Below are 27,581 nucleotides of genomic sequence, written 5' to 3'. Positions count from 1 at the left end.
AGAACTGTGGCCCAGCAAGGCCGTTGAGCCGTCAGCATCTCTGTGGTCTTTAGGTGGCAGGAAACCCACCAGCGGATGCTCCTCGGCGCGTCAGCGGCCTCAACTTTCTCCGGCGGGACAAAGCGGTCGATGGTGCAGGCGAGAGCGTCCTTGGATCAAATGTTACTTAGGCAAAGGGAGCATGGCGGCTCCGGTCGGCGATGTCAGTCGGCGACGGTGATGGACAACTGTCTACCAGGGAGCTTTGGCAAAGATCAGCTGGTAAACAATGGTCCCTCATAGCTCGGGAAGAGGGCGCCTAACCAGGTCCTCTCTGGGTTAGTCTTTGGAGGCACAGCAGCTTTCAGATCGAAGAGCAGCAGCAAGACTTCTCTTCCAGCAGGGCTTCAAGGTTAAGCTTCAGTTTCAGTTCCAGTTTCTCTTCAGCTTCTAAACACGAATTCTAGCAGAGAGGCCCCCAGATATACTAGTTGATCTCACATTCATTCTGCTGGGTCACACTCAGGCAACCAATCGGTCAGAAGGGCATTCATGCAGGCAGGCAGCCAATCAGGTGCATAGTGCATTCTGGCCATTCACTTCTCTTCAGACACTCACAACAAGTTATGTGTATTGGGACAAGTACCTAGCCATTCAACACTCCACACTGCATTCATACCAGTTTCGAGCAGGGCTCTCTCAGTCATTGTGTCAAACACCAGAAACTAGACATCCACAACAAGAAGTGCATATTCGTCACACATGCCATTCACCCAGGCCCCACCCACAAGGCGTACCCACAACATACAGTCACTGGGAAGGCTCCAGCCAATCTGGCCTGGACTTCACAACAACACCATTTATGGAACGTCCACCCAACAGCCAATCAGGGGGAAGGGTCAGAGTCAGGGCTTCCCAGGACTTTGGGAAAAACAAGGTAACAGGCAATAGAAAGCAAGAGACCACAGGGGCCATCTTGTTTCCTATCAGGAATCAACTGATTCCAATGTCAGGGCCTGGGTATCCCAAAATGGAGGATACTCAGAGCACATGTCAAATTCAGCATGGAGCTGCCACCAGCCCATACCCTGCTCTGTGGGCCACACACAGGTGCCCAAAAACATACACTAGGGGCACAGGGTTGCACCCCCACCCATGGGTGCCGTAAGGGTATCCCATGGGTCTGTACACCAAACCAAAAGAGAGCTGCACCGCCAGGAGTCGCACATGAACTCCTGCGTGGAAAACACGACCAAACACATGTTAAAAAACAGTAAAGGACAAGGATACGGAGGCCCTGTCCCTCCGATGCATTTCCAGCATCACAACAAGTACTTCTATTTCATCAAAGCATTATGAGTCATCTAAAGCGTCCAAGAAACATTAGGTGAAGGCCAGGAAGATGAAGGTTTCTTCAGAGAGGGCATATTCAAAATATCTGTCTCCCCCTAGAGCCGTGTCACCACCTGAGCCTGGCAAACCCCAAAACTCTCCAAGAACTGCAACTGCTAACAAATGTTTGGTCGGATTATTCATCTCGGGACACCCCACTCCCATCCAAAAGGTCAGGTAGCCTGGACTTCGTAATGCTATTTAATTTGTTTGTGATTATTTGTTTCACAAAAGAGTTCTTGCTATAATTAAAATGTGTTCAGAGATCTCGCCCCTGTGCGCAGATATTCGAGGTTTACAAATATCAATGGCGATCTCATGATGTAGAAGTACTTGTAATAAAGGACCAACTTGAAATACGATTCAATGTGTGCTATTTTCAATAGCAATCATAAAGTCCATTTCGTTCACTGCAACCTGTTTGCATTTGGAAAGCCTGCCACTTGGAGTAGCACTGAATTTCTATACACATCATTTGGTACATAATGTCAGTTTTTTAATGAATGTTTTCGGTCCTGTATCCTTGAAATGGGGAGGACATAATTGTGGTATTCCGTCATATGGTCCTAGTCATGTGAGCGAGGGGAGACCCGCGACACGTGACAGGAGGTAGAATAAAGAAGTATTTGCCCTTGGAGGGATGAAGCAGAGTGCCATTTCAAACATCTCGGACGTGTTTCTTTTGGCGCTCTGAGAAAGTGTGAATGCTGCAAACGAATGCCTGATTGCAATCCGACCTTCAATCCTGCACCAGGGGTCGGATTAAACACATCACACTAGCGACTAAGGTCTGATTAGAGACCACGTGTGCCCCGCCCAACATGTTAGGCAGCTGAACACCAGGCTCAATGACCAGGAACAACTGGAACAACTGGAGCACTGCTGCTGCCCCAGAGACCAAGCGGGCAGGCTGAAGATTGAGGAGAGAGTGTGGAAAAAGTGCGCACACCATATAACAAACACACGCACGCAAGAGAGGCCAGCTGGCCCACGCACTCATGACCCATGTCAAGCCCACAAGTCAGGCCAACCAGAGCAGGCAGCAGCTGTGAACACGCAAGGGACAACCCAGCGAGACTGGAAGGCCATGACACTACACAGACAACCTTCATGAGACCTATCGATCCATACATCACTGCGGCAGCCCTCAGGTGGGGGATATGGCTCCAACTATTTGAACTACACTTACAGGCCAGAGATATCACTGAGGGGAAAAGACAACCCACCCTACTACGGCTGAACATTTGCGTTCCCGTGCTACGTCTATTCAACACTTCCAAATAGAGGGACGGCAGATGAGTATAACACAGCAAAGGCAGCGCTAAACAAGTTCAAGCCTGAGCTGAACCCGGACTACGAGCGATTCCAATTCTGCATGACCCATCAGAGGGCGAAGTAACCCATAGATGATTTCCACGCATGGCTCAGAGAATTGGTACTAGGATGCAAATTCCCAGACAAAGACTTAACTGTCCGCTTACAGATCATCAATGGATTATCGTCAGACAAACTGTGCAGGGCTGTGTTATCTGAGAGAACTATCCTGCTAGACCGAATCCTAGCCATGGGGAGACTCAGAGAATGCACGGACGACCAGGTAGCAGTCATGGAAACAGCAATGCAGCGATTACCCCTCAACAACGCACAGAGGGAAGAAGAAGTAGCAGCAGTCAGAGGTAGACAGGAAGAGAGGCGACCCACTAACACGGGGTCAGGGCGGCCGCCAAAACGAGGAGACGCATGCAAATGGTGTGGAGGACCCTGGCACATAGGAGAACCGTGCCCAGCACTAGGAGTCACCTGTCAAAAGTGCAAGAGGCCAAACCACTTTGCAGCTGTATGTCTAAACCCCACACCTCCAAGGGATCCCGGACAACAAGACACCTCGAGCCGACAACAAAGAGGAAGACGAAATGCAAGAGCTGTGGCCACCACGCGAAGATTGCCCAGCAGCAGGGACACAGAGGACTCCTCAGATGAAGAAGCATCCCCAGACAGACGTGACAAGCAACAAAAAAGGAACATGGGGCGTGTCCACCAAGCCCACATGATACCCCCCATAAAACCTACAAGGAACAATCGGAAAGAGAAGAAATCTAGGTGACCATCCTGTTCGATGCAACACCCACCAATGTAGTCATAGATACAGGAGCGACAGTGAACGCCATGCCCATCCATACTTTCAAGAAACTAGACCCAAAACCGAAACTCAAGAACAAACAAGTACAACTATTTGCATACAGGTGCAGAAAACCATTACCCGTAGCAGTGTCATTTCAATCTGATGTGGCACACAACAGAACCACATGCCGGGCCAGGATATACATGCTAGACGCAGTACCGGAAACACTGCTAAGCTGTCACACCGCAGAGAAGCTACACCTAGTGCACTTCGCATTCAGCGTCAAACCACCAGAGATAGACAATCTCCTAACAAAGCACCACAAAGTATTCCAAGGCATAGGATACCTCCATGGAAGAGCAATCAAACTACAAATCGACCCAACAATTGAGCCCAAGACAGTGCGACACCGCAGAGTTCCCTTCCACATGAGGGAAGCTGTCGAGAGAGTTGGAAAAGCTGCAGAAACAAGAGATAATAGAGAAAACGTCTGGCCCAACACCATGGGTATCTCCCATGGTCATTGCACAGAAACCACGGCAACCCAACGCAGTGAGGATATTTATTGATATGTGGCTACCGAACGTAGCCATCGGTCAGGAGCGTCATGTAACTCCTACAATCGATGAGCTAATTGTGGATCTAACAAGAGCGAACATTTATAGCAAACTCGACTTACGCTCCGGCTATCACCAGCTACGCATTGCCCGAGAATCAAGGTATATAACGACATTTTCATCTCATCTCGGCCTCAGAAGGTACAAAAGACTACATTTCGGAATATCCTCTGCTGCGGAAGTATTTCAAAACAAGATCAGGAGAGTACTCAATGGCCTAGCCGGGACCACCAACATCAGCTATGATATCCTGGTGTACGGGACCATGACAGAAGAACACCATGCGCGGCAAGCTGTTTTAATATGAATTTAGCAAACGCAAACTGAACTGTTTCAGGCACGTGTTCAACTCAGACGGTGTATCACACAACCCGGCCAAGGTTTCCGACATCAAGGAAGCAAAAGTCCCCACGTCGGCATCAGAAGTAAGGAGCTTTATGGACATGGCCACATACTGCGCCAGAAATAAAAGAAACATGGGTATACTTATTTCGACTAGTGCTTTTTTGAAGTAATTTTTCAAATTTGAAACTTGGTTTAGTTTTTTAAAACAACTATTCAGCTAAATATGCTATTTGGTACATCTATAACACACACAGTCCCTTGATGCACTTCAATCCCTCCCTGCAGCAACCCCGGCTATCCCAGCATTGGGACCAAACCGACAGTCCTCCAACCTGCATCCCCGGTATTTCAGTGCTGTCAGACTTAAACACAACCCTGGCAAAACACAAGATCAGATCGGTGAGTGATTAGAGAGGCATATTGTTCATCCTTAAATTAATTACATACTTACCCCAGTAACTGCGAGGGCCGCCCCCTGCCGGGGGAGCAGCAATTGCCCTCATTGTGGACTGGTTGGCAGGATTTTCTCTACAGGTCCGGGTTGTATAATTCTCTGCGGCATCCATGTTGGTCAGTCCAGCAGGTCTCCTTTTTGAGGTCCTTCTAAAAATAAAAGAAGACAAGACAGACTGACAAGTGAAGAGGATGGATACCGGGAACTGCTTAGCGGCCAGAGTGGAAAGATACAACACAGCAATAGGAAAGTAAAAGGCATACAGTTATGTATCAAAAGACCAGCTGAGGGAACAGAAGAGGTAATAACAGAGACCTCATTTGAGGGGTCGCCAGGGGTCTCCTTGTGACTCTCTTGCTACCCCCGTAATCTACCTTGCTACCCCCCTTTTATTTTTAAACTTAAGATCCTGTACTAGCGGGTGAAGGCTGGTCTGCTGCTTGCAACGTGAGAAGGAAGTGCTCAGTAGAGGTTGCAGCTGACTGGGACATGTGGCACGTGTCACATGCCACGTTCAGCTCCAACCCCTTCTCGTCCGGCTTCCTCACAGCTCATAAACAGGAACCAGGAAGCTCTGCGAGCTTCCTGGTTCCTGTTTGTGAGCAGCACAGAGGAACCGAGGGTGGCCTGGACTGACGGACCAAAGCAGAAAAACAGGTAAGAAGGCTTTTAAAAAAAATGTGACGTGTATTTTGCATGTCTGAAGTGCGTGTCAGATGTATGCATGTGCTATGGGTCAGTGAGTGGTGGGTGAATGAGATGAAATGTGATAGTGTGTGTGTTTGAATGTTCTGGGTGGGTGGGTGTGTGCCTGTGTAGATAATGCGGTGAGAGTGGATGTAAAAGAAGGTGTATAAGCGAATGACTGGTGGGTGAATAAGAATTAATGTGGTAGTGTAGTTGAATGTTCTGGGTGGTTGGGTGCGTTCCTGTGTGGAGAATGCAGTGCAAGTGGACTTGAGAAGTTCACGGTTGAGTGAATGGTGGGTGAGTGAGTAGGAATGTGAGTGTGTGTGTGAGTGTACATGTTCTGTGTGCCGGTGTAAGTTTATGTGAGAGAGAAGGTATATGGGTGAGTGACTGGTGGTTGAATGGATATGAATGTGATTGCGTGTGAGAATGTTCTCAGTGGGTAAGTTCATGCGTGCCATTACCTGGCTACATTGGCATTTTGGTACAGCCATTCTAGCTATTGCTTACTGTGGCATTGCATTTATTACTCAGCATCTTTGATAAAGCAAGCATGATAAGTGGTATTACCTTGCTAGACTGACGTTTTGGTGTAGCGCTTGTTTATTTCTTACTGTAGCATGACTTTTCATTAACTGAGCATCGATGATGAAACAAGGATAAAAAGTGTTCTTATGGGTCTGAACTGGCTTACATTGGAACCGGTTGGGACATGTTTTCTTGTTGTCACATGTCAATTTTTTTTCCCCACTTAGTTTTTATTGAACTTTTCAGCAAACAATAAATCCGCCAACCAACATCTGGCAACAACCAAAAATTAAACACATCAAAAGTGAAAGCAAATCGTACCCGCTCCCTCCCTCCCCCCACCCAGATCCTCCCCCGCCACAAGCTACCCAGGTTACAGAGAACGAAAAATACACGAGGATTAGAGTAAGGACACAATACATAGTGAGACTTTTCAGCACAACATCGATGTCATAGGGTCCCAGAGGATCGTGCGAGATCTGGTGAACTGCCAGACTACTAACCACCCTCCCCGAGCTTCGAACTACCCCCTATGTCCGAACTGTTTACAGCTTCATGGCGTTGCATTCTGCACTTAACAAAACAACAGTCCATTCCGACAAGTCAATTTTAATGGGCAAAACAACTTGAGTATTTTCTTACATAGGAGTACTGGCATATATTGGTAGAGCCAGCTTTGTGCCTAGTTCCAGTAATGATGCTATAAAAAAGCAAACATGAGTATGTTCTTATATGGGAATAATAGCATATGTTGGTGGAGCCAGCATGGAAATGGATGGGCACAGCCAGCATGAAAATGTTTTTTATGCTGGCACATATTGAAGGGACCGCCATGACAATTCTTTGGGAAATGCGCTTGTGCACTTTTGGTGACTTGCATCTATTGTACTTTTTTTTCCATGAGTTACCCTACACCCTACAAAACCGATTGCAAACTGTATGGCCTTCTACCCAAATTTTCACAGAAAGTGTTCTGTGTAATGCACCATTTTAACCCATTATTCAAAATATTTTCTCATCGGAGGGGAAGACTCCACCTGACCCCCCCAAAAAACCTGTTTTTTGTTAGTTCGGGCCCCCTTGCTATGCTCGGTTGCAATCGCATATTTGTGGCAAATATTTACACCCTTCAATAAAACAACTCACCAGCCACTGCTGGTTGCTGGCATATTTTGGGACCAGGCACTGCTTCTTTCTGCGCTAGGTGAAACATTTCAGCTTTCATTAAATAACTTTTACTTCTTTCACTTGGAGTATGCCCCTGCAGCGGCAACATCATCATGGACATTGTGCACACATGGGTGTCCAGGCTGGACCAGGGTGTGGTGTGCCGTGTGTTTTGTTAAGGAGCTTGGGGGGTGGTACTCAGCATGGCTTGCAGGGGGTGCCCCAAATTTTTTGCGACCAAGATTTGACTCTGCTCACCTTAAACGCATTCATGTGTGATGTGAATGATTGAAAGGGGCTGCAAACTCGACCAGGACCCTGCTCTTGGTGCAACACTGCTTAAGAAAATAAGCATTGGACACAGAGTCTCGGAAGTGAGAGAGCCATGGAGTGACTCCCCCCTCCCCATTCAAACTCCTTCTTGGAAAGGGCTTTGTGGAAGCTTCATTCACCGGCCGGTCCTGGGGGGTGTCATGGAATAACGCACCTTGCACATAGAGCTCTAAAAATCGTAGATGCTTCGAGACCCAATCTTGAGGTAAGTGAAGCCCCTCCCCCTTACCCACACCTCAACCCGTTAAAAAAAGATTGAAGATGAGTCATGTATTGTCAGGCTGAGATTCTGGTCTTGCGTCTGCGGAAGCTGCTGAACCCCTGACAATCCACCTAAAATGTAGCACTCGGAGCTCTGGACAAATTACTGCTCAGTTTGCCACACTTCAAGGGGAAAGGGGGAAAGGGACAAATTAACAAACTTCAGGCTGGAAGCTATCGACTAGCTGGTTCATCACCTGTAGTTGAAACATAAGCATATAAAAACACCTCAATTTCTCATTGAGTCACTGACCTTAAAATACTATATCCTTTACTAAAAAGTTGTAAAGACCATACCTGGTACTTCTCTTCAAAATGCCCACAGAAGTGATTTAGTAGAATAGACTTCCTTACTAGTTGCCATGAACTCAATGATCATTCTGCCTTCTTTGTTAGGTCCTTGAATGCATTAGAAGTCTTTTCCTGTAACTTCTTATTCTTCTATTTACTTAAACAAAGTCTAAAAGTTTTCTATGAAGTAAAGGAAGTTCCAATGAAAACCAATTTTGTAGTTTCTTCTTTTTTTTAATGTAAAAAAAGTCTTTTAAAAATGAAGAGCTTGAAACTTGCGATGAAAAATTCACGTGGCGAAATTCACGCACAAGCGCTAAAATCCAAGTCGCAAAGAAACACGCACATGCGCTACTAATCCAAGATGCGGAAAACACGCACTCACGCTAAAGTCCCACGTAGAAAAAACACGCACACGTGCTTTAGTTTCACGTAGCAATGTTCTCGCACACGCGCAGTAGAATCCACGTAGCAATATACTTGCGCACACGCGGTTAGTTCACGTAGCAATGTTCTCGCACACGCGCAGTAGAATCCACGTAGCAATATACTTGCGCACGCGCAGTTAATTCACGTAGCAATGTTCTCGCACACGCGCAGTAGAATCCACGTAACAATATTCTCGCGCACACGCGGTTAGTTCCATGTAGCTCTAAGTTCACGCTAACACACACACGCGCTGAAGCTTATTAACGACTCGAACACGCGCTAGCTTTGAAAAGTCACGTAGCTTATGAAAACATTCGCTCGCGCTTCAGTTTATGCATTCGTAAGAAGATCGTGTTCGCGCTCTTGAACCTTTAAACACAATTTAACCCTTTTACAAAAAATTAGTAGAAAGCGAGTTCAGAACTAAAGTAATCTTCCACTTTGAAATAATTTAAAGGCACTTATCTCTTGAAAGAGTCTTGAATAAATTCTTCTCTCAGGAAAATGGAATTTTCCAAACTCAATTCCTGTTATTTTCTCAAAGAAGCCGCTCGACCGCTTGAAACTTGAAGCCCCTGATCAAGTTAAGCAGGAGCAGCTTAGCACACGTCCTCTCAGCTGGGCTACGATGATGAAAGGCAGTGTAGAATGTTCACTGTTCTCTCTATAAACAATCACCAGCCAATCAGAACTTAGGCTGAGAACTTCCATCTTGGCTTGGGGCATTTTCCATAGTCTGCAATTAAGGTTAAGGCCAAATTGTCTGTTTCAAAATAAAAACCCATCATAATTCACCCAAACCCTTCCATACTATATATGTGTCACACCTGACCCAATGTATGTGAAAATATGTCTATGTAATGTCAATGTATGCAACACCTGACCAATGTATGTATGTAACACCTGACCCAGAGTATATAAGGATATGTCAACCTGACATGTTTCAAAGCCTAGGACATTAAGGTGTTATGTTCATCTCTGGGTTGTGGGGGACAACATGTGGTTGCTTGTTACATAACTAAAGATAAATGGACACAGAGACAGATGGCCTCAGCTTATACCCGCACAACAGGTTTCTTCTATCGTAGTGGTAGCTGAAACATAGATACAATTATAACCAGGTAATTTTTTTGATACTAAATCCTGGTCAATGATTTAATTTTCAGGCCTTGCTCGTTCAGCATTTTGCTCCTGGGTAAACAGACCGGGCACGCCTCCCCAGGTCACTGCTTTTTTGGCTTGTTTAACACGATGCCACAGATAACAAGTACTTCTTTTTTATTATTATTTATTTATTTATTTACAAGTATATACAAAAAAATAATACCAAAGTACAGAGGAACAACAAGGAATATAAAAACGGATCAAATAAAATCATTGAACATGTTCCAAATCTTTTCATATGTGGACAACTTACATTTCAATCTGTAGATCATCTTTTCTGTACTAGACAGGCTATGCATTTCTTGAATCCACTCCTCAAATGACGGGCGGATCTGACCTTTCCATCCTCGAAGGATCAACCTTTTAGCAACAATGGTTGCTCTGAAAAGCCATTTCTTAAGGGAAGAGCTGACTTCAGCCAGCTCAGAATCTTCCCCTAGGATCATTGTCTTAAAGTCCAGAACACACCCTTCACCCAAAATTCTGACACACACATCACAAATGTCTATCCAGAAAGCCCTGACCCTCTCGCAGGCCCACAGCATGTGTTCTAATGTACCCACTTCCTGAGCACAACCCCAACAATCAGCATTGTCAGTCATGCCCCTCTTATGTAAAGTTTCCGGACACCAATACACACGGTTCAGGATCTTAATTTGTCTAGACCTTTCGCCCAGATTCAGTGAACATAATGAGACATTTCCGCAAATATTCTGCCAGGCCTCAAGATCAATAACAGACCCAATTCTCTCACTCCAGACCTCCCGTAAATTGTCATTGTTCCGAAAATACGACATGAAAAGTTTGTATAACCTACTGGCCAAACCACCTCCCCGTCCATTAGGATCCGTCAGAAAAATAGTCAAGTCAAAGGAGTCAGACCAGTCCACCTCACCGATAGACCTCTTGAGTCGTCTATAAGCCGAGTCCGACAAGTCCTCAAAACTCCATCTCTCTCTCAGCTCGGCTGCAGTCAGCCACCGTTCATCGTTCCCCAAGTCGGAGACCTTTTTAACATTCATTAGGAACCAATCGGGCCAAAAAATTGTCCTGGAGTTATCTCTAATCCTAGGATTCAGCCATATAGAGGCATTCTTACACTTAAAAGCGTCCCTCCCCATCAAAGTCAAGACCTCAATCCAAGACTTGCGCAAAAAGGACGTGGTTAACAGACTCCCCCCCGTGATCTTTGTGTTAGTGGTCAACAGTGCTTCCGGGCCCAATGGCCCATATGCATTCGACTCCGCCACCGCCCATCTATCCAGTTTACCATCTAAAAACGGAACAAAAGAATGAGCAGAAAACGCTAAATGGTAGGCCTTAAAGTTTGGAACTCCTAGACCACCCAAATAAATTGGACGCTGCAATTTCCATAGACTAAGTCTGGGCGGCTTCTTGTCCCATAAAAATTCCTGCATAAGGCGGTCTAGATCTTTCCAATAACTACACTTTATTCTCAGTGGAAGCATGCTGGTTATAAAGTTAATCCTGGGAGCCAAATTCATTTTCAGGGCATTGACTTTACCCCATAGTGAAAGTTTAAGTAAAGACCACCTTTCCAAAATCAATTTGCAATCTCGTACTACCACACTCATGTTTTCATCAACCATACGGGAGACTGGAGCTGTCAACCACACCCCTAGGTAGCGCAAGCGCCTATCACACCAAGTAAACCCCAGTCCCTCAACCAGGGATTTATCACATCTATTGGACAGAGGCAACACTTCTGACTTCTGGTGGTTAACCTTGTATCCAGAACAATCATGAAAATTCGACAAAATCCTCATCAGACATGGCAGGGATATGTCCAAACTCTGCAACACCAACAAGAGGTCATCAGCATAAAGCCAAGCCTTTTGCACCATACCCCAACATTCAATGCCCTGTAAATTCGGTTCATTCCTTATGTAAATAGCAAGGGGTTCAATCGCCAAAATAAATAACAGAGGAGAAAACGGGCAACCCTGTCTCGTGCCCCGCTTCAAACAAAACGATTCCGACACCACTCCATTAGTCTTGACGTCAGCCGTCGGACTGGCATATAAAAGAGCTACCCAGGAAATAAAATCCTCCCCCAGATTCATTGCCCTCAATACCGAGTATAAATAATTCCAATTAACTCTGTCAAATGCTTTTTCAGCATCTAAGGACAGGGTGGCTGCATCACCTACCAATCTGTCCGCCATTTCCATGGTTAATAACAATTTCCTGATATTGCTGGACGTACTTCGACTCTTCATGAAACCAGATTGTTCTTCCCCTATCAAGATCGGCATGAACTGTCCCAAGCGTAAAGCAAGAACCTTGGCCAAGATCTTGTTATCTGTATTGATAAGGCTGATTGGACGATAACTAGCTGGCTGATTGCAATCCTTATCCTTTTTCAAAAAGACCGAAATCGACGCATGATTGGTACTCTTAGGTAACAACCCAACAATTCTACTTGACACAAACATATCTCTCAGGAGTTCCAATGCCGAGTCCGGAAGGACCCTGTAAAATTCACATGGAAGGCCATCCGGCCCCGGGGATTTACCTACATTCAGCCCGGAAATTGCGCCTTTAATCTCCTCAATAGTTATCATTTCACCAAGACCATCACGTTCAGCATTCTGGAACCTGGGCACATTCAAATTACCAAAAAAGCACTCTCCTCTACCTGTAATACCAGCTTCATCACCATACAGATTCTCATAAAAATCGCGGAAGATTGAGTTAATTCTAATTGGATCAAAAGTGATCCTACCCTCCTTGTCAATCATAGAAGCAATAGCCGATTCTGAGATCCTTTTCCGCAGCCGGTATGCCAACCATCTATCACAACGCTCTCCTTTCTCAAAATATGTACACCGAGAGTAGAACAAACTACGCTCGGACCTCATTGTCAAAAAATCTTCCATTTCTTTTTTGAGCTTTTTCAATTCAGAAAGTTTCAATGAATCTGTTGGATCGAACATCAGATCCCGAGAAATTTCACCAATACGTAAGTCAAGCTCACGCCTCTTACCTTCTTCTCTCTTCCGTTTACCACTAGACAGCCCTAAACACACACCACGCATACAGCATTTAAAGGCCTCCCATGTATTTGCCACACTGACCTCTTCAGATCGATTCTCCTTAACAAAATAATCAGCTTCAGTAACTATCTTATTCAAAATATCATCATCTAATAGAATAGAGGTGTTCATTTTCCATGAGAAGCTTCTTTTACACTGAAATTTAAGTCTCAATTGCAACATAACAGGGGCATGATCACTCAGTACAATGTTACCAATATCGGAAGAAACCCAACTGTCTGAAACTGTCCCACCAGTGAAAAACATGTCCAGTCTAGAAAACACTGTATGTGCACTGGAATAAAAACTGTATTGCCTCTTGTCCAGATGCTCAAGACGCCATATGTCCTTCAAACCATGTTCCTCTAAAAGCAGTCTAAGTGCCCGGTGATGATAATCACAACGAAGAACACGGCCGTTCTGACTTCTATCCAATTTTGGATCAATCACAGTATTAAAATCACCACCAAGCAGAACATTAGTATTATTCAACTCTAAAATAGTCTGTGCCACCATTCTGAAAAAGGACCCATCATCCACAGTAGGAGCATACACATTGCAGAGAGTTAATAATTCCCCTTGAATCTCGATCAACAACGCAACCATTCGACCTTCTTGATCAGCAATTTTGCGTATAACTTTTATAGGCAATTTTTTTCGAAACAAAATGACCACCCCCCTTGATCTGGAAGTAAAAGAAGAGCCAACAGCTACACCAACCCATTCCCTCTCCAAACCAGATATTTCATCCTCCAATATATGAGTCTCCTGTAAAAAACAGATGTCTGCATGCATGTCCTGCATCATTTGAAACACTTTCTTTTTCTTGAGCAGGTTATTGATCCCATTCACATTCCAGGATATAATACGTAGGTCATCCGAAGTCCCACCTGAGTGGGAAGTCATTATTACACTACAAATATCAAAAAAGTCAAAATGAAAAGGAACACAAAAAAAAAAATGACAAACAATAAGCAGAAAATAAAAAGAACGGACCAGGCAATGAAGTCTATTCAGCCCAAAAAGAAAATTGAAAAACATTGAGAACCATCCCCAGGACCCCTCCCTATGATGTGATAAAAGACAACTATGTGGTCAGAAAACCCTGCCAATAAAGAGAACAACATTTGGTAATGAATGAACAACCCGAACCCCCGTCATCCCCCCAAGAAGAAACCCCACCATCAAGAGTCACATTAAAAAACACAAAAAATTATAGTAAACAAACACTACTTAAAAACCGACCCCACCCCACACCAAATTGCACCTATCCACTAACATCGAAAGAACCGTGCAAAAACCAGTAAAGTTAGAAAAGGTAACTTCAAATGTATAAATATATATACTATGTAAGAGCACTGATATCATACCATTCATGAATATCTAAACAATGACATGGAACATCAATAGCAGAACATCAGGCTACGCCATCACTATGATGCAAAACATCGTTCAAATTGCAACATCCCAATAGAATTTAAAAGGAGAAGGGTAAGGGAACATATGTATATCACATTCACTACATGAAGGATAGCACAGAAAGAGAGTGCCTTCAGGTGATTAATCTAGCCAAAGAAATTGAGCACCTATACTGAAATCAGCTAATCTTGACCATAAATCTGTTCCATAGTTCCCTTGGGAGACCAGATCCTTTGTGGTCACAAGGCCAGCGATGGAATGAAGATTGCTAAAATTAAAATAAGACTAACGTTTTAACTCCCCAACTTCGTAATCTGTGAAGGCGTGCCAATGTGACCGCAGCGGAGTAAAAGGAGAACAGCATCCTGGGCGCTGCCGCAGTCTCTGCCATGAAACAAAATATCTCAACACAAACCACGGGAGGAGCAGATGTCTGTATGCTTGTAGGATGGCTGCACTGAAGGGAGGCCGGTCGGCAATGTAGCAAAGGGCCAGTTTGCCATTGAAGGCTTGTGTATACCATGACCCCCCGTGGTATTGAGCTGCAAGGGGAACCTGCACAGCCCAGAGTGCTCCCAGGACATCCGCAGCTTCCAACACAAGGGAGACGGTCCCGACGGCTCTGAACCCCACCTGGACAGCACATACCTTGAGCCGAAGGCAAAGATGCCGCTCTCTGTGTTCCCAGCCACGCCCGGGTGCGAGCGCCACTGGATAGTCCGGGCACGGCCATCCAAGGGGAATCGGGAGAATCTATCCGGCCCCTTCTACGAGAAACCAAGGCAAGAAGGGCACTGTCGGAGCCCGACCGCGCACGCATCCACTCTTGACGTCCGTGGCTGGTTCCGCATTTCCGCATTCAATGGCCGTGATGACGTATACACACACACGTCTCACGCCAAGTTGAATGGTCCTTTCCTCACATCCAAAAACACTGTGAGCCGGGATTGAAGACGTACAATTCCATCGAATGGTACAGTGGGGGGTTCCACACTAATTTCAAATAATACGAACTGCCAAAATCCGGCGGCGCCATTTTAAAAGGCGAATATTAATAATAACATTGTTAAAAATAAAAAAATAAAAATATACAAAACATGGTGGGGCGGGGGGACACCAACAATGTCACTCACTGTTCATGGGAGGTGCTAGAAGACCCCTCTTGTATGTTTCCAACCAATCTAAAGCCAATGCAGGATCAGATGTGTTTCGGTCCCCATCAGGAAACACAACAGTAAGAACATTATTTCTGCTAAGAAAGGCTTTTAAAGTTAGTTGACTAGCCAATTCTTTAGCACTCCGGAAAGATCTTCTTCTAAGCAGGATCTCTTTAGTATAATCAGGATAGACATAAACAGATCTACCTTTGTATAAGGCTTTCCCAGCCTGTCTGGCAGCTTTCATTAAACATTCCCTAGATCTCATATGTAAAAAGGTGACCATAATATGTCGAGCTCTGTTCCCCTGATGTTTACCAATCCGAAAGGTATTATCTATGTCTTCAATCCTGATTGCAGAGCACTGGAAACTGTTTTTAAAAATCTGTAAGACTAGGGATGACAGGCCCACTTCATCTCCTTCAGATTCCTCTACACCAACCAGTCTGATGTTTCTTGCTCTGATTCTCATCTCCAAATCCAAGCGTTGTTCCCTTTCAGACTTCAAGTCAGATTGTAGGGTCTTGTATGCCTGGAAGCTGCCAGCAATCTCAGTGCTCATAGTTGAAGAGGATTTTTCTAGTTCAGTGACTCTGCCATCCAGCTGACCGGTTTTCAGATTGAGTTCAGCCATTGTCAGTTTAATATCACTGACTTCCTGGGCCACCTTCAGAATGGTTTTGTAGACATCTCCAAGGCTAGGGGTTTCTTCCATCTCAGGGATTTGTTTAGATTTCTTGGAGGCTGGGTTTTCTGCTTCCCCAATCTTTTTCTTGGAGCTCATTATAATTTCAATATAAATAGCTTCAGGGAGAGGTCCAGAGCAGTTGAGTTAAGCTGCTACTCCACTGCCAGCCATTCTCGATAACAAGTACTTCTGTGTCTATTAATCTATAGATGTTTTATACACTAGCTGTAGCTTGCGTTAGAGATTTCGGTTACCCTGTTACAAGTACTGCATCATGTATGTTTTACATATAGGCTCCATGTCGAATCTGGAAAATGACATTCCTCAAATATTTGATTGTGGGCAAATCTCGTCTCCCTCTGTGCCTCGGTTCTTATATCTGGCTAAAATGAGAGTACCTGGATCCACAGGAATTAGATAGTATTTGCAATATTATATACAGCAAATTGAAAGATCCAGAGAAAGCGACGATCCCCAGACATTGGCCTAGGATGTACCCACATCAGGGTTTCCAGGTCGAGCTCCCTGATCATCTAAAAATGTACTTTCTTCTGCTCTATGTGACAGTCAAGACACCTGTATTTGCAGAAGAAGCCTTGCTTTCAGACCAGGGTGATATACAAATAAAGAGTTCTCTCAAAAAGGCCTATGCCGCTTCCACCTTTGTTCTTTGTGTGGGTATTTATGCTGCACATCTCTTGCAGTCTACACTTACGGATTTACAGGTACTTCTGACAGCCAGAGATGAGGGATCCGATGTGTCCTGCTTGGTGGAACTAATGGAAAAGGCGATAATGGCTTCCCCCAACATCTCCTGTGATATGTTGCGTGCCTTAGAACAGGTTTCTGTGGTAGCCCCAGGAGGACATTTTGGTTGTAGAAAATGTGGGCACTTGTCAAGGAAGCCTGCAAGAACTCTGGCCTTGCTCTTCCCTTTAAATCAAGAGCTGGTTAGTCTCAAAGGCCCTACAGATACCAGCCCTCCCATCCCACCTGTGTCACTCAACGGGGGGTCTTCAGATGCAGGGAAAGAGGTATTCCCGCTTCAGCCAAACCTCGTCAGACCATAAAACAGTCATTCTGGCCATTCCTTCTGCATGACTATCCAGGGATTCTTCAGTTCTGCCTCCAGATGGAGCTTCCAGTGGGAGGACGGCCGTGTGCTTTCTGTCAGGTGTGCGACCAGGAGGTTTGAGATGGCTGGATGTGCATCTCCTGTCCCAAAGATTCTGAAACTAGGGTAACTCTTTGGCCCAGGGACCCCATGAGGAAGACTGTGCTCCAGCAGGGCATTTCATACCTTCTGGCAAAGAAAGCCATCCAGTCAGTCCGCATGTTGAAGCAGGATAAGTTTACTCCATCCTATTCCAGGTCTAAAATCCGTCCGGGACTTCTGCCCCATCACCAATCTGCAGGGGTAAATCATTTTACCCCTGCAGATTGATTGAGCACCACACACTGTGGGTAATAATAAGCAGCGGTCGGATACCTGAGGGTTTGTAGCGCTATATAAATGCCAAATTATTATTATTATTATTATTATTATTATTATTATTATTATTATTATTATTATTATTATTATTTTGTCACCACAGGAAAGTTCAGAATGGGAAAATCATTCCATTATTCCTGTAATGTCTCCAGCGTATTTTCGATCTGCAGTGGACTTGGAGAACTCCTACTTTCATGTACCCATAAAGAGGCCAGACCAGCATTTCCTGAGGTTTGCTACCGCTGTGGATGCTTTCTGTTTCCGCTTACTCCCTGCGGATTAACTTCAGCCCGAGGATCTTTACCAAGATTCTGGCCCTGCTGGTGGGGATACTTCATGCTAAGGGAATCTGAGTGAACCTGTACCTGAATGATTGGTTAATCCTTGCACCATCCAGGGAGGAGACCTTGCGCAGCACAGCTATTGTTTGCCAGACCAAACTGAGGTTTGGTTGGAAATTTAACTAGGCCAAGAGTCATCTTGAACCCTGCTCCAGTCTGGAATTCATAAGGGCAGATCAGGACACTCTCCAGGGTCGGGTTTCCCTTCCACTTCAAAGGGCGATCAAACTCCAGGAGTGTTTGACATGCCTCTTTGCCAGATCATCAGCTCCAGCTCGCACTTGGCTACAGATTCAGGGGGACATGGAGGCTACCATCTTGGCCATGCACAGGGCCAGAGATCCTCTACAGCCGCTGGTGGCTCAAAGCCTAAGGTCTTGGAATCCGACCTCTTAGGAATATTCTCATTTGATTCACCTGAACAGCTCCATCAGAGAGGATTTCCAACCTCCTGAGGGGGTTCCCACTGAACCCTCCCCTCAGGTTCTGATGATGGGCACCAGCAGACCTGTTTGGGGAGCAACTCTAGAGACAGTGACAGAACAGGGAAGGTGGCCACCGTCAGAAGGTTGGGCTTCATCCAATTGTAGAGAACTGACAGTGGTCCACAGGGCCTTACTTCACTTCAGCCATTACATGGAGGTGGAATCAGTCTAAATAGGAACAGACAATATGGTCACCAAATGGTATCTCACCGGACAGGGCGGGAACAAATGTGCCTCTCTCGCCCTCCTTGCAGCCAAGATTATGTCTTGGTCAGAAGCACATCTCCGATCCTTGGAATCTGCCTAGCTCCCGGGAGAACAGAATCTGGAAACTGATACCCTGAGCAGAGTTTTTCCCCCATCTGGAGGATTGGGATTCCAGTCATCGATCTCTGCCTCTCGCCGCTCTCATCTCCTTCCCACATACTGCTCATGGGAATGGGATCCGCTAGCCTGGGGTAAGGATGCTCTGTCCACTCTCTTCCTCTCCCGGCTAGCATTGGAGCCCTTTGAGCCCCATGGGTCTGTAGGATTAAAGTTTCTTATCTTTAAAACTGTTTTTGGTGGCCATTACCTTGGCTAAACACCTAGTGGAATTGAGTACCCTGCTGTGTGTTCCTCCTTACTTATGTTTTCTTCCAGGGGGTCTAGTTCTTTGTCTCTCTCCTGACTTTCACCCTAAGGTTCGCTCCTCCTTCCATCTTAACAAAGATCTGGTGCTTCCTTCTCTTCACAAGGAGAGTTTGCTAGAATCAAATCCTTCCCTTAGCCTGCTGGATGTGGGCAGTTTGGGTGTACCTAGACAGGAAAGTCAACCTTAGGTCATGTGACTCCCTCTTGGTGACCTTTGGGGCAGGTCAGGTGAAACATAAGCTTATTACAGCCTCCATCAGCCGCTGGGTCAAACTAACGATTCAGACTGGTCTCCAACCGGGGAGTGGCTGGTCTTGGGCGGCCTTCCAGGGTGTCTCCAACAGTGACATTTGTCAGGCGGCCACTTGGGCTACTCCCTCAATTTGTGTTCAGTACAGCCTAGCAGTACCCAGGGAGGGCTCTGCCTTTGCTTCTGAAGTGTTGAATGTACATTATACTGTGTGATGTGGTTTTTCTGGACATACATTCACTAGTGTGTAGTTAGTTCCCTGCCTTGGGTGGTTGGTTTTCCTTGTGGTCGACAGGGCCTGTTTGCCATGTCCTCATAGTTATTGGACTGGGAAAAGGAAGAAGGACGAGGGGGTAATGGCCTAATTACGTACCGATAATATTAATTAACCCAAACCCTACCTTTCCTTGTCCCGGTCCAGCTTCCAATCCCACCCTCGCTCCCTGACATGGGTGGGCCTGGTCATGGTCTTGGGTAAATAAATGGACATGATGTGAGAGGGGGCTCCTCTTATCCTGCTAAGGAGGCAGGACAAGGAGCCAACTCCTCATTGGATAGTGTTAACTAAGACTTTCATATCAATGATAAATCTTCCTGACTTGTGTCGACCCCAGAACTTTTTGCTTTGGCTAGGTAACTATTTTACCTTGTTCCTAGGTGAAGGGGAATCTTTTTCCCCTCTCACCTAGTCGTTTACTCTTTTTATGGGTGACCTTGTTATGTCTCTCCACAGTGTATGGTTGAAGGTATAATTTCCTACAACTCTCTGATTTAGGCTGTTAATTTCTCTTTCATGTACTTGGGTGAATTACAGTTCCCAAGTAGTAAAGAGGGATTTTCATCCCCCTTTACATTTTATATAGTGAGCCAGCACACCCAACCTTATGTGGGGTGCTGGGGGGATACAATATATCCCCTTTCTTACCTGGTAACATTTTGTTACAATTGCAAGTTTTACAAGAATGGCTGGTGGCAGTGGTTTTACCTTTATGACTTAGTCTTTATTACTCGCAGGCTGTTGATTCAACCTCAGTCATTCACAGAAAGGCCACCATTTGCCTAACATACTGGGCTACTTCTTTTTTTCACCATGTATTGTATGCTGTGCTGTTTTTGAGCTCTTCCCCTGCCATTCTAGGCAGGAATGACCTCAGTGGCTGTTTTGTCTTCGGGGGGAATCCTCTGGATTCCCCGCCCAGGCTCCAGAGCGCCTGGAAAGGCAGGAAGCGAGGGAGGAGTCCAAAACTCTGCAACCCTTTGTCTTTCACCTTGCCTGAAAGGAAACAACTCCCATTGGGTAGCCGGCTGTCCTGATTGGACAGCCAGACCACCCCTTGCTGTAAAATGCAGGGAGAGAATGCAGAAGTTTTGCTGTAATTCCTGATAAATACTCCGAACCTGGAAGCTGCTGACAAGTCGACCACTGGAATCGAATTGGAAGAGGAAGATGAAGAAAACACACCCGAGATGATTTTGAGCGACCTGAGAGCCTGCTGTGTAAACGGAGCCTGCTGTTACCCTTCCTTCCAAGTGACCTATGGCCTCTGAAAACGAAGACCCCGACCTAGTGCCCGGCAAGATCCACTAGACTGAAGAAGACCTGCATTTTGAGCTATCCCTCATCATGCTGCAACCTTGCCGGGCTGCAATAACCCAATACCCTAGGACCTCAAGCCATTGTACGGTGCATGGTCTTCTGAATTCTGAATCTAGCAGAAACTTTGTGGGCATCCTGCTGGAGCCCCAGAGACGTGAATCAAACCAGAAAATACGCTCACCAAAGAGCTGGACCTTCCAATCTACAACAATCTGACCAGCGATATTCAGTCTTCTTCTGGCTCCTGAAAAGGGGGTCAAAACCACAGAACCGCATCCAGATGTGAAGAAACTTGCCTGGAGCCTTCACCATTGATCCTTGCTTCAAAAGTCCTTCTAGAGCCCTGTCTTCCGTCTTCGTGACAAAGGAATCCATTGACTGGGTTTTGGCTGCAGATCCTGAAGTCTCCCCCCCTGCAACTCTTCTTCTGTGCTAAGGTACTGTGTTGGCTGGGTTATTTAGGTACCTGAAGCCTTGTGATTTCTGACAAGCTTTGGGGTGTTTCTTGTGATTAGGAGTCCTCTCATCCAGTTCACCCAGATCCACTGCTGTAATCTTCCAAAGGTGTCTTCTCAGAAGTCCCTGGACCTCGACTTACTTTAAATGAAATACTTACTTAACAGTCTTCCTCAGAAACTCTGATCTTCTCCTGCAAATGAGCCCTATCTCACCCTGCCTACAGCTGGCTCCTAGACCAGTAGGGTCCCTCTTCTGCCTCTGAGAACTCATGCGATAGAAAAGGGAAGGGCCCGATAATTAAAGGGGTCTGCCTTGAAAATTATAACAAGTGTTGAAAAGTGTACTTACTTGTAGAAGAGTTAGTTGGTAACTGTAACTCTGAGTGGATAGTTACAAAAGTTCTTACTTACCTTAAATGTGTTTTGTGCCATTCTGAAAAGTATATATGAGGTTAATTTACTCACCTGTGAATTGGTTGTGCCTCTTTCCCAAAAGTAATGCTGTTGGCTTCACTAACTATTTATTTCAGAGAATAGGTGTATAGGTCCCCCAACTGGGTCTTGCCTACCCTAACCTGCTTTATAGCCTGTTTAGAATAAGTCTACCTTAGGTTTTACCAACCTAGAATGACATTGAGTTATTCATGAAGTGTAACATTGGGGTTTTCTTTCCCTGGTCTGTTTTATAGATGCTAAACCAGTCTTGGGTCTATACAAACCTTTAAGTTGCTGATAGCTCCTTTAAAAAGTATATAGGCTTTACTTACCTTGAGTTGGCTGTGCACCATCCTAAAATAAGTTAAAGAGTTATTGCTTACCTCAATTTGTGCTCCACTGACCTGAAAAGCAGCTGTAATGGTATATTACAACATTAGATTTTACCTGGCCAGAATAGCTGTGTGCCATTCTTAAAAAGTGTTCTGTAGGTTTAGCTGACCTTGCTCTGCCTGGTGCATCCTAAATTAGTGTAAAGAGTTCATGCTTATCGTAGGCTATGTTCCACTGAGCTGAAAAGCAACTGTAATTGAATATTAGACCAAAAGGTCTTACTCATCTGGTATAACTGTGTTATTCTGAATGTAGATACAGGTATATACTGTTCCTTGAATCTGTGTTCCACTATTCAGAAACGTATCCTGGTAACAGGGTTGGTTGATTATGTGATTTCTTTGCCGAGTGTCACTGCATAACTGGCAGGGTCTACTACCCTTGTATTACAGAAAGTAATCGAAATGCAACTAATGAACTAATGGTTTTTATTCCACATGAATATGTGTGGCCTATACTAAATGTGTATGATAAGGTCTGACTTCCCTAGAATTACTGTTAGGTATTCTGAAGAAGTATTTATGCTTTGGTCTGTGTACCTTCAAGCATTGTAGTGTGTTTTCATAAATGTGTTTATGACTCTATGACCAGTACTTACCCCCAAGACTTAACTTGGCCTGCTTGTATTTATAATAAACCTTTATTTTTTATAATACTTCTGTTTATAAGTGTTTCTATTGCATCCTTGGGGTACTGCAGGTTCAGTGTACAGCCTTATACTAAGATCGGAGTCTTGCACTGTCTCAGTAGGACATCAGACAAACTGTTCCAACAGATAGGGTGAATATTACGCTCTTCGAGCCTAATTCACAGAGCTTTTTCCAATGGGGTTTTTCCATTATAAAGCGCTTCTGTGAATTAGGCCCTTTGTTTTAATTTGTAACCTGTCTGGGAAGTGGGATTGCCTCCTAGGTATTGGACTGGAACAGGGAACAGTAGGACTCGGAGTAGGAACAAGTTACTTACCTGTAACTGTTGTTCTCCAGCATGGGTCTGGCATGGATTCCCCATGCTCATGAATATTCCCCATCGTCAGGCTGGGAATCCTTGGTAAAGAAAGAAATCAGTATCAGTTTCGTTTCTGATCTGTCCTTCCTTAGTTGTAAACAATCATTTGTCTCTGGGTCATACTGCCCCCAGCCAATGACTGCCCTCTCCCTAAGCCCCGCCCCTGGCAGCCATCCTCAGATTCGGTAGCACATAAAGTGGCAGTATGATCAAGTGAAGAGCCGCAGAGGGGTAGCAGGGAGGGTTCACATGTGAATCCATGCCAGACCCATGCTGGAGAACAGCAGTTACAGGTATGTAACTTGTTCCTTCTCCAGCATGGGGTCTGGCATGGATTCACATGCTCATGAATATAAGAATACATAGCAGTACACACATGTACAACCACAGGAGGTGGCAAGGCTCAACATTAAGCATTACATAAACTCAACATTAAGCAACTCTTACCTCCTCACTAGACCTACCTTCAGGCGAACAGGTTGCTCAGCACTGCTTGGCCGACTCTGGACTCCTCCCTGGAATCCCGGTCGACGCAGTAGAACTTTGTGAAGGTGTGAGTCGACCTCCACGTAGCAGCCCTGCAGATGTCCAGCAGGTGCACACCAGACAAGAACGCTGTAGTAGCAGCGATCGCTCTGGTCGAATGGGCTCTCGGATGGCCGGGCAACGGTCGGTTTGCCAACCGATGACAGTGCCTGATGCAGCCGGAGAGCCATCTGGAAATGGAAGCCTTCGAGAGGGCCTTCCCTTGATTCACAGATCCAAAGTTCACAAAAAGCTGTGATGTCTTCCAAAAACTCTTTGTGCGGTCCACGTAGAACTTCAGCGCTCTAGCTACATGCAGCCTGTGCAAAGTCCTCTCGGCCGGCGACGAAGGCGGCGGGAGGAAAACTGGCAACACCAAGGGCTCGTTGTGGTGGAAGTCCGATGGCACCTTGGGCATGAAGGAGGGGTACGTCCTCAGCACCACCCTCGTCTCGTGGAAAGTCAAGTATGGAAGCTTGCAGGATAGGGCCTGGATCTCTCCCACTCATCGTGCAGAGGTGATGGCCACAAGGAACGCTGTTTTCCACGACAGAAATTTCAACGGTGCCAAATGCAGAGGCTCGAATGGCGGCCCCATGATCCTGGTAAGCACCACGTTGAGCTCCCATGCCGGTGCCGGAGCCTTCACCGGTGGGAACAATCAGAACAGTCCCTTCATAAATTCCTTCACCAGGCGATGAGACCACAGGGATGACCGTCCCGTAGTTCTGGTGTAAAGAGAAATCGCTGCATGATGGATCTTGATAGAAGCATGAGCTAGCCCCGCCTTGGCCAGCGACAGCAGGTACGGCAGCACTTGAGGGGCCGTAATTCGCAGAGGGTTAATCTTCTGTGCACGGCACCAGACAGAGAACTCCTCCCACTTGTGTCCGTAGCACTTTAGAGTTGAGGACGCCCTGGCCTGTGCAAGCACCTCCTTGCAGTCCGCCGGGATATCGTACCCTCCAAACTCTAGTGCTGCAGGAGCCAGGCCTGCAAGTTCAGCGACTCCGGGTCGTGATGGAGGATGGCGCCTCCTTCTCTGGAGAGAAGATCTGCGTCCGTCGACAGTCTGACTGGGGGGGACGCTGACAAGTCCAGAAGGTCCAGGAACCAGATCTGTCTCTGCCACGCCGGTGCGACGAGGATCATCCTGCACCGGGACGTCTTGAGTTGGTTGATGAGTCGGAGCAGCAACGGCAACAGAGGGAACGCATACAAGAAAAGACCGTCCCATGGGAACAAGAAAGCATCGGCCATGCTCCTTGGCTGGGGAAACCTGCTGGCGAACCTCTGGCACTTGGAGTTCATCGCCGTCGCAAACAGGTAAATCTGGGATTTGCCCCATTGTTGGAAAAGTCGATCCACTTGATCCTGACGCAACTCCCACTCGTGGCACGAGCGCTTCTCTCTGCTGAGCGAGTCAGCGATAATGTTCTTTATTCCTGCTAGATGGAAGGGCACCAGAAACATCCCCTGGCCGACGGCCCAGTGCCACAGATCCTGGGCCTCCTTGGACAGGGCAGGGGATCTGGTGCCTCCCTGCTTCCGGATGTAGAACATCGTGGTGGTGTTGTCGGTGAAAATCCTCACCACCTTGACCTTGAGGAACGGGATAAACGACCTGAGATCCCAGAACACTGCTCAGAGCTCCAGGATGTTGATGTGGAGTGACCTCTCCTCCAGGAGCCAAAGGCCTCTAGCATGCAGATCTCCGATGTGCGCTCCCCATCCCTCCAGGGAGGCGTCCGTCATCACTGTCTCCTGGTGTACCGGGGTCTGAAAGCCCTTGCCCGCTGCGAGAGTAGCGGCCCCCAAACATAGACTCCATTTCCTGGGACTGACTACTGTCTCCCAGGGCATATAAAGTCACCATTGGCTTTACTAGTCCCAAATTATGAACAGAAACCAGTACAAACCATCATATTGTGGACGTACTGGTCGGAGCAATTCGATTGCCCCGGGGTCTGTTGTTCGAGGGGGCACGTCTCTGTCCCCCCTGATCGAGTTTTGGCTGGTGGCAGTGGATACTACTTTTTATATTCAACCGCGAAGCTACCAACTTTAATTATTTAATTCTTATAGCCTCGAATATACCGCCGGTTTATTTATTTAATATTTATTCACCGGTTGGTATTTTTTGCCAGAACTCAATTCTAAAATGGCGTTTGTGTTCTCTTCTGTGACTCCAACCCAAGTCGAGCCCTTTGTTCCACTTTTTGGCGGGCTTCTCCAAAGAAGCCTCCAAAAGTGGTGCCACTCTGTCTGGGTACCACAAGGGGTGTGGGAGGTGGTTTAGGCACCCTGGACTGAGTTACCTTGGTAACTGAAGTCGCACTCTTGTGTGATTGGCCCAAGTGGTGAGCCGGCCGGCTCACCACTTAGCATGTTAGATTGACAGCTAGGCTGAGTGAATGGGGGTGTGCTGAATAAAAGCAGGGCTTTGGGGACTGGAACTTCAGAAGTCGCCACAGGACCTAAGAATCCGAGGAGGGAGAAGCTGAGCCGACCTACAACGACGACACCACCGGTGGAGCCCTGCTGAACCGTCTCACCACTTTTCCCGACGACAGAGGAGATCTCCAGTCCGGAGAGTCTTCTTCCTTTGACTGGTGGGGATGACCAGTCTTGCCTTCTTTTCACCTTCCTGGAGCATCTCGTGGCCGCCTTGCCCGTGCCAAGCACCCTGGCAACCGGAATACCACGGCTTACCACTACCACGAAGAGAAGGGTAGTACCTTTTAAACTAAAGAACTCTGCGGCTGGTTTCTTCCCTGGCAGTGCAACGACCTTCATCTTTCCTCCACGACGAGACCTCCTCTTCTTCTGGACGAAACACCGACTTGCACCCGCTGCCAGGAACAACTGCCCCCGCTGGAGCTTCCTTCACACTTAAGCTACTGTGCCCCGCCTGGCTTCCCTTGCGACTGATCGTTCGGGGTGACAGTAAAGCCTCGACTTTCTAACCTGGGCTGGCCTGGGACAACCTAGCTAACTTTTCCTGACTTCAATTTCATCCTTTTTGTGCGAACTATCTACAAGACTCTTGTATAACCCCACTGTGTGAACCTGCACCCCTTCTGCTTGCTCTCTCCAAGAGCTGGGCCTTGCAATTGACTTCCTTGCTCTCCAGTAGAACTCATTGCCTATCCTCCCTTACTGTGGTTCTTTTAAAAGTATTGAAACTTGTGTGCTTCCATAACTCTGCCTTTTTCCCTCCCTTTTTTTTATAACTTATTAGAGTGCCATCTTATGTTAAGCGCTCTCTGTCTGAAAATAAGTGGTGCTTCTCACTAAGTGTTGTCTAATAAGTAATTAAGGTTGTATATATATAATAGTGACTGTGTGCTTAATTTACTTACCTCTTTTGTGCTAGTGTAATTTACAAGTGTGTCTTTAAATAAATAATTATATACTTTTACACCAAAGCTCTGGTCAGTGTTTGCTTGTGCTACTGTATCTCTGTACCTATTGTGTATACTCTACATACTGCCTAACTCTTCTTGAGGGAAGCCTGACTGCTCAGCCACAGCTACCAAGTGAATCTGTGTGGTACAGACTGCTACCAAGTGGGTTTACTGCCAAACACCTGTAGTCTTAAATCTTTTGCAGTGGGCCCTAAGGGAACTGCACAGGTTTCTGCCTAACAGTGGGATTTCGAGTAGTTGATGGAGAATCCCAGGTCCGTAAGAAGTTGGACGGTCTCCGCAGTGTGTTTGACGGCGAGTTCTGTTGTCCTTGCCCAGATGAGCCAATCATCCAGGTAGGGGTAGACGTGGATCCCCTGCAGGCGCAGACGCACCATCACTGGTGCGAGGCACTTGGAAAACAACCTGGGAGCCGACTTCACCCCGAATGGCAGGGCCTTGAAT

The 27,581-nt window shown here is 46.3% G+C and overlaps 1 protein-coding gene across 5 annotated transcripts in view; it reads right to left on the bottom strand.

Annotated features, from left to right (window-relative positions):
* Positions 1 to 27,581, bottom strand: part of LOC138582108 (uncharacterized) — a 673,069-nt gene that overhangs the window by 462,632 nt on the left and 182,856 nt on the right. For all 5 annotated transcript variants that reach the window (XM_069653080.1, XM_069653077.1, XM_069653079.1 and 2 more), the window contains exon 2: positions 4,907 to 5,058. In XM_069653080.1, the coding sequence (XP_069509181.1) occupies positions 4,907 to 5,021 (115 nt within the window). In that variant the 5' untranslated portion in view covers positions 5,022 to 5,058. The remainder of the gene's footprint in view (positions 1 to 4,906; positions 5,059 to 27,581) is intronic.

Source organism: Ambystoma mexicanum, chromosome 3q, assembly GCF_040938575.1.
Source record: "Ambystoma mexicanum isolate Mex_15411 chromosome 3q, UKY_AmexF1_1, whole genome shotgun sequence".
Classification (NCBI taxonomy): domain Eukaryota; kingdom Metazoa; phylum Chordata; class Amphibia; order Caudata; family Ambystomatidae; genus Ambystoma; species Ambystoma mexicanum.
Note: the sequence above shows the minus strand (reverse complement) of the source record. Positions and strands in the feature narration are given on the sequence as shown.